Source organism: Sander vitreus, chromosome 4 (assembly GCF_031162955.1).
Source record: "Sander vitreus isolate 19-12246 chromosome 4, sanVit1, whole genome shotgun sequence".
Taxonomy (NCBI): domain Eukaryota; kingdom Metazoa; phylum Chordata; class Actinopteri; order Perciformes; family Percidae; genus Sander; species Sander vitreus.
In genome coordinates this window covers 16,322,017-16,329,469 of record NC_135858.1, presented here as the reverse complement: position 1 = coordinate 16,329,469, position 7,453 = coordinate 16,322,017, and the positions used below count along the sequence as shown (strand labels likewise).

The following is a 7,453-nucleotide window of genomic DNA, read 5'->3' as shown; positions in this document are numbered from 1 at the left end:
ATTAATTGTGCAGCCCTAGTGTGTATAGACCAGAGAGAGAGACAAAGAGAGAGAGTGGAAGAGTGACAGAGTGAAGGAGTCAAACAAATAAACAGACAAAGAGAATGACAGAGAGAACGTAAATCACACCTCTGTCTGCAAAATGCTAATCATACCCTTCATTCCAGACACAAGCTAACAAGGTTTGATCATTTCCACTCCATGTACAACAGGAGTAAGATAAGTAGTTAGTACTATCTTAAAGATATATTTAATATTCTTCAGTTAAAATTTAATAAAAAAAATACTAATTATTTATACTTAACTTGTTTCTATAATTGTGAGAATTTAAACATAACCTACCATAAAAAGACAAAAAGTTGTTCTCATAGTAGGACTTGTTATATTGTAATGCAACACTTTATCCTTTATTTTCCAAAAACATATAGATTAAGAAAAGATGTCAAATGTAGAAAGGTAGGTCACTTTCTTAAGGTCAAATATCAATAAAACTTGAGCTGTCCACTTCGTCACAATCCTCTTGTAATCTTGTTTTGCCAATTTGTGGATAAACTTGGGAAGGTATAAAACAGACAACGGGATCTGAACCGGAGCATAAGCTGTGGGAGTTGGCTTACACCACTAGTGACTACTGTGTGACTGTGCACACTATTGCTACTGTCCATTGATTGAAGCCTGAGCAAAGAAGGTAACTAATAATGGTTTGGGAGGGAGGATTCCAGCCCAATGGCACAGAAGGCAAGAACTTCTATATCCCTATGTCCAATAAGACTGGGGTTGTTAGAAGTCCTTATGAATACGAACAGTATTATATGGTAGACCCCATCATGTTCAAGCTTCTAGCTTTATACATGTTCTTCTTGATCTGCACTGGAACTCCCATCAACGGTCTGACATTGTATGTAACGGCTACGAACAAGAAGCTCCGGCAACCTCTCAACTACATCCTGGTCAACCTTGCTGTGGCTGGACTGATCATGTGCCTGTTTGGGTTCACTATAACCATCATATCTGCTTTCAGTGGCTACTTCATTCTTGGAGCCACTTCCTGCGCTATTGAGGGATTCATGGCCACACTTGGAGGTAAGAATGGCGTATCAGGAGAAACATTCTTTAGTGTGTCTTCAATGTGTTTGAAAAAAGAAATTGCATAATATGAATTAATCTATACCTTTCTTCTGCAGGTGAAATTTCTCTATGGTCCCTTGTAGTCCTGGCTGTTGAGAGATACATTGTCGTCTGCAAACCCATGGGAAGCTTCAAGTTCAGTGGAACTCATGCAGGAGCTGGAGTGGCTTTCACCTGGATCATGGCTCTTGCATGCGCTGCACCCCCACTGTTTGGCTGGTCCAGGTAATGTACACATTCTTTTTCTTTTACCTTAGATTTTAGGTTAATATGAATTCATATTTTAAACTGGTATGCAAAAATGTCTATATTTCTTAACCACTCAAACACACCATTCAGATGTTTTAGATGCAGAAGGTAAATTTCTGTTGTCATAAAACATTGATGAATGTCTGCATGATTTGTTCTTCTTAAACCCAACCCTTAAACCATACACAGGTACATTCCTGAGGGCATGCAGTGCTCCTGTGGACCTGACTACTACACTTTGGCTCCAGGCTTCAACAATGAATCATATGTCATCTACATGTTTGTCGTCCACTTCTTCACTCCCGTCTTCATCATTTTCTTCAGTTATGGATGCCTTGTGCTGACAGTCAAAGCTGTAAGTGAAGTTTAAGTTATTTGTTTAAAAAAAAAAAAAAATGTCATCTATTATTAACATTCAAATAAACTAACTAAACTAAAAATGCCACTACTGTATATTGTAGAACTTATGAATGAACTGATATTTTACTTTATTTACCTTAGGCCGCAGCCAAGCAGCAGGAGTCAGAGTCCACCCAGAAGGCAGAGAGGGAAGTGACACGCATGTGCTTCTTGATGGTTATGGGCTTCCTAGTAGCCTGGGTGCCATATGCCTCTTTCGCCGGTTGGATCTTCCTGAACAAGGGAGCTTACTTCTCCCCCCTGACAGCAGCTATACCCGCCTTCTTTGCAAAGAGCTCAGCGTTGTACAACCCTGTTATCTACGTGCTGTTGAACAAACAGGTATGCTCAATACTGTCTAGTTTCTAGTATTTGCTTTTTCTTCTTTGTTCAATCCAGAACAGTGAACCCATTTCTGAATTTGCTGTCTTTGCTCTCTTTTTCAGTTCCGTAACTGCATGCTGAGCTCTGTTGGAATGGGTGGCGCGGTGGATGATGAGACCTCAGTCTCTGCCAGCAAGACAGAAGTGTCCTCTGTGTCTTAAGGGGAGACACTGCAGGTGAATAGGAAAAGAAATGAACTAATAGATATTACCATGAAACTTTCCCAGTTGATTACCTACATTAAAGGGATGATTCGGAGTAATTTCACCCTAGGGTCATTTGCACCATGACCTTGAGCCAAACCAAGAAAAATATTTATTAATTTAATGATTAAATAAGGTAGTGTCTTCAAACTTACCTCAATTATAACTAGTTGTACTACAGCACTTACTTTTAAAAAATAAATATTTTTCTTGTATCTCTTTTCGGTGTTGTAGTTTGTAGACGGTCCCTAAGCAGGGACTACTGTCGGTTGCTCGTAGAGACCAAAGCAATCAGGCAAGTGTTATTTAAATAAACTCCTGGTATACTTACAAACTTCACAATGCCTCGTTTTATGAGTACAGAACCGATTTGTACTACTGTAGAAGTTTGGTACCATTCCAGGCATTATTAGTGGGGTAATTTACGACATACACCTTTGGTTCCATTAGCTACTGCACTAAGCCATTCGGCTGATAGCACTAACTCGACCAATGTTAGACCAAGGGAAAAAAGCTTCTGAGGGGGGTGTTTGGCTCAAGGTCATGGTGCAAAGGACCCTAGGGTGAAATTACTCTGAACCATCCCTTTAAGACAAATATCTTTTGTATTACAAGTTTTCTGGAATTTTATGTTTAAACATGGAAGTTAAGCATTATCTTGTTTTATAAGCGCTAATTTGCATACATTTACAGAGCAGAAATCGGAAAACATTGGAAAAAGCCAGGTTCAAAATTCTTCTTTTATTTTTTTGATATATTAGAGTTAAAGGTTGTTACAAGGGGATTTTGGATATCTCCTTTTATCACTGCATAAATCAGAATATGGTGTCAACAGCCATGAAAAATCCATTTTCGCCACGTTTTTAGGTATAGAATGTTACATAAATTAGGCTATGAATGGTATCTGAACAAACCCCTCTGTAAGAACCTTCAGAATGTAGATAGGAATGTATCTGCAAAGTTTGGTGTATGTAAGTGCTACTGAAATGGAGATTTCTGGCTTAGAGTGTGAGAAAACACATTTCGAGAAAATGACCTTTGAAGATATGGATTATAAAATACCAGACATTACAGGTGAATAGGATAAAAAAAGAAACTAACGTATATCAACATGACCCTTTCCCAGTTAATTACTTACATTAAGACATACATTTTTGCATTAAATATTCTGAAATGTTTTGTTAAAATATGCAAATGAGGCATTATCTAATGCAAACTTTTGCTGAATTTAGGAGAAATTCACAGGTGCAAATACGCAAGGTGTAGTAAAATAAACACATAAATGTGTATTTTGGATGTTTTTTTCCCAATAGTCTGAAAGAAGACATGCTATGGAAGTAAAATAGCCCCAAAACTCAAAATTGAAAAATGATGGTTTTGCCTGGGGTGTCTCGCCTTGATTACGATGCCATCCTCAAATCTGTGGACATTTTTCTTAATGATCCCTTCCAGATTTTGAAAAAGATTTTTTTCTTTTTGCCAAACAGATTTATGGATATGATGAACGGACTCTGGACCAAACCCGCTGAGGGATTCTGTCCCTAACAACTAACAACTGTAATGAAAAGCATTTGCTGTGGAGGTTATCTTGCACAGCATTTGTGTCTGTGTGTGCAAGAGCATATGAGTGAGTGAGTGAGTGAGTGAGTGAGTGAGCGGGTGATTAAGTGAGAGGGTGAGCAAGTAAGTGTGAATGAACTGTGACTCGTATGTAGGATTTAATGACATTCAAAACATGTCAAATGTGACACCACTGTCTGCTATGATGAGTCACTTTTCTTGTAATTAAGTGTTTTACTGGTCTACCAGTAGCATCATTTTAATGTATTATGAAAGCAAGCAATATGAAAAAGACAAAAAAAATATGGGATAGACTAGATAATACATGCATTAATAAAAATAAATGTACTCCTGTGTTCATTTAACACAATACATGCTGGTTTGATTACCTGTTGTTTAAAGGAACACGCCGACTTATTGGGACTTTAGCTTATTCACCGTAACCCCCAGAGTAAGACAAGTCAATACATACCCTTCTCGTGTCCGTGCATGTTGTAACGCTGTCTGACGGTTCCACCAGTAGCTTAGCCTAGCACAGAACCTGCAGGTAACTGGTTCCAACTAGCCTACTGCTCCGAATAAGTGACAAAATAACGCCAACATGTTCCTATTTACATGTTGTGATTTGTAGAGTCACAGCGTGTACAAAAAACAACGTAACATGAGACACAGCCATCTTCTAACCGTAAACAAACCGGGAACTATATTCTCAGAAAGGCTTGCTGCAAAGCAAATCACTCCGCCCAAGTAGCAGAAGTAGCAGAGCTTCGCCTTTCTGAGAATATAGTTCCCAGTTTGTTTACCAGTAGGCTAGTTGGAACCAGTTACCTGCAGGTTCTGTGCTAGGCTAAGCTACCGGTGGAACCGTCAGACAGCGTTACAACACGCACGGACACGAGAAGGGTATGTATCGACTTGTCTTACTCTGGGGGTTACGGTGAAACATAAAAAAACATATTTGTAAGGTCAATTACCAGCTAGTGTGGTTTTCCCTGTATGTCAAGTCAAGTTAGATATATTTCTTTAGCTCATTCATATCTTGTCATTCATATCAGTCAGTGAGTTAGAGGATGCGACTGTGAGCAAAAATAAGCTATAAAAATAGATAAAAAATAATAAAATAAAAACAACGCAGAAAAGGCATCAGTTAAAAAAAGTAAAGCTCTAGAAAGTGATGCGGCTAAACTGAGCAACTTCTTCATTAAAACCAGCTCGTAGTTTGAGAGTGAAGCTAAGTGAAGACAATGAGAAAGCTAAGCTATTAGGAGATGCTAGCACTCAAACAAAACAATACAGCGTGGCCTGCAAACCACCGTTCATGTTTATGAATCAAACCTTTTCTTGTAGCTCTTGAGCTGCAGTCACTGGTCCAGTTTGCTGCTAACAGTGACAATGAAGAGCCAGAACCAAGCACAAACCATGAGCCCATAACTCCCGAGTGGGCAGGTAGGGTTGAGTGAATATAATAAGAACTAGAATTACTATTAATGAATAGTATGGTGTAAAGTATACCTGTTCTATATTTTTAAAAAATGCCTGGAGATAATTAATAATCCCAGAAGAGAGGAGGAGATTTGTGCTGAGAGTTATGACAATTTTTAAAATTGGATTTAGTGTCAGAAGCAGAACCAGTAGTGTGCATAGATGCTGTCAGTGTGAAGGGCATCTACTGTAAGCTGTGGTACAGTTTGTGAACAAGCAAACATGATCAGATTAGTTACAATATACCCACTTTCCTTGCCCAAATGTTACTAGTGACCCATTATGCCTTTTATCATCGAAAGTAAGATAGTAATATACTAAGCCCACGACTGAAAGTGAATAGGATGAAGGTAATATGAAATATTATACAAATAAAAAAATAGATTATGGTGTCATTAGAAATTTTTATTTTTTTATTAAATTTTTATTTATTTTATTTCATTTCAAGGTTTGTGTATCTGTGAACACTTATTTGCACTGATATGATCTGATATTGTATCATTGCGTTATTGTAAAGATGTTAACAACATTTTCTAATAAATCTACATTGTGAAGCAACACTAACTGTATTCGCACTGAATTGGAAATGGTGATATTTTACAAAAATACACTGAATTACAATCAATCAATCAATCAATCAAGCTTTATTTGTCATTGAAAAAATACAGTGTATTAAAACAACAAAATTCAGGGTGCCGCTCCAGATCAGTGCTTTTAAAAAGATAAATAATGAAATATGTAAAATATGTAGAGACCAGACAAACAGACATCCATCCCTTCCATCCATCTTATGTACTAAGGTTTTAATCACATTATTTTAATAAAGTCAGTTGTGAAGTTAAGCGAGCAGGTCTAAGGCATAACACTCCAGGGCTGAAAATGAGTCCCACTCTGGCCCTGGCGTCAAGTCACAGCCACTCTAATCCCTCACTGCCGTGCAAAGAGGTTCAAGGTAAATAAAAACAGAGGGCATTCCAAAAACTGCTGCTCAACCAGGTTGTTGTGTTAGATTTAATCCTTTGACAGTAGTTTTACTGACTTTGGGTAACATGAACGCAAGTTTAAAGCAACAGATAACTTATAAGACATAATAGAAAGACAGATGGCAGACTTCAGTATGTGAGAGCTTAGAATTTGAACACTTTTACTAGATACAAACTTAATAGTTTTAAGCTCTTATAATAGCGGGCAGGGATGTAAACTTCCAGTTCTCGCGATAGAGCAGTGCGAGACCACCTCCCCTCCCGGATGAGCAGGGTTTACAGATGCAAACAAATCCATGCGGGACTGCTTGGTTCAGGTGGAAGAAATCATCGCTCCGCTGACACGCCTCCGCGAGACACAGAAAGTCCAGTCCACAACGAAGTCGCCGACGAGAGAAGCCCCGCCGGTGAGGGATCTTATGTTGAACAATCCAGCTTCAGTCGGTTTGACTTACTGTGCATATTCGATCTGGGCAGATCAGGCTTCAAATGACTGCGATTAACAGTCCAGAGACAGGGGAATATTTTGCTATCCTCGCGAGCCATGTAGATTTTGTTGCGACGAGATCCTCGGTGGACATACTTTGGGCGTCGGAGAATGTCGCGTTGACACAGAAGCTCCACAGAAGGTGCATAGTTCCCCCATAGCCGGTAAAGTTCACTTATTAAATATTTCCTCATCCTTACTCCAGCAGATGTAGCCTATGCTATGCATGAAGTTGTTGTAGGGTAGGTAGTCCTAGTGGGCTGTAGGCTTAGGCTACTGCGGTAAACTTAATTTGCATCCTCCAGTCGAAGATGCAGGTCAGGCACCATGTCAGACTCCAACCCCGTATAAAACAAAATACGGTGGAGGGACGATAAAATGCGTAGCTATATATAACTATTGAACTTTGCTAATGAACTGAGTATGAAAATCAAATTAAATTATCAATGTATATGTGAGAAAAAGTAAAATTACTGAAAATAAACAAGCCAGCTGGAGCGGTGTCAATAGGCAACTATATATATATACATATATATATATATATATATATATATATATATATATATATATATATATAT

General features: G+C 38.4%; 1 protein-coding gene across 1 annotated transcript; it reads left to right on the top strand.

The window, feature by feature from the left end:
* The first annotated feature begins 698 nt into the window (after nt 1-698).
* On the top strand, nt 699-2,321 carry LOC144516950 (green-sensitive opsin-like). Its single transcript, XM_078248684.1, has 5 exons — nt 699-1,083; nt 1,185-1,353; nt 1,567-1,732; nt 1,879-2,118; nt 2,223-2,321. The coding sequence occupies exons 1-5, from the start codon at nt 699-701 to the stop codon at nt 2,319-2,321; spliced, it is 1,059 nt and encodes a 352-aa protein (XP_078104810.1).
* The last annotated feature ends 5,132 nt before the right edge of the window (nt 2,322-7,453 follow it).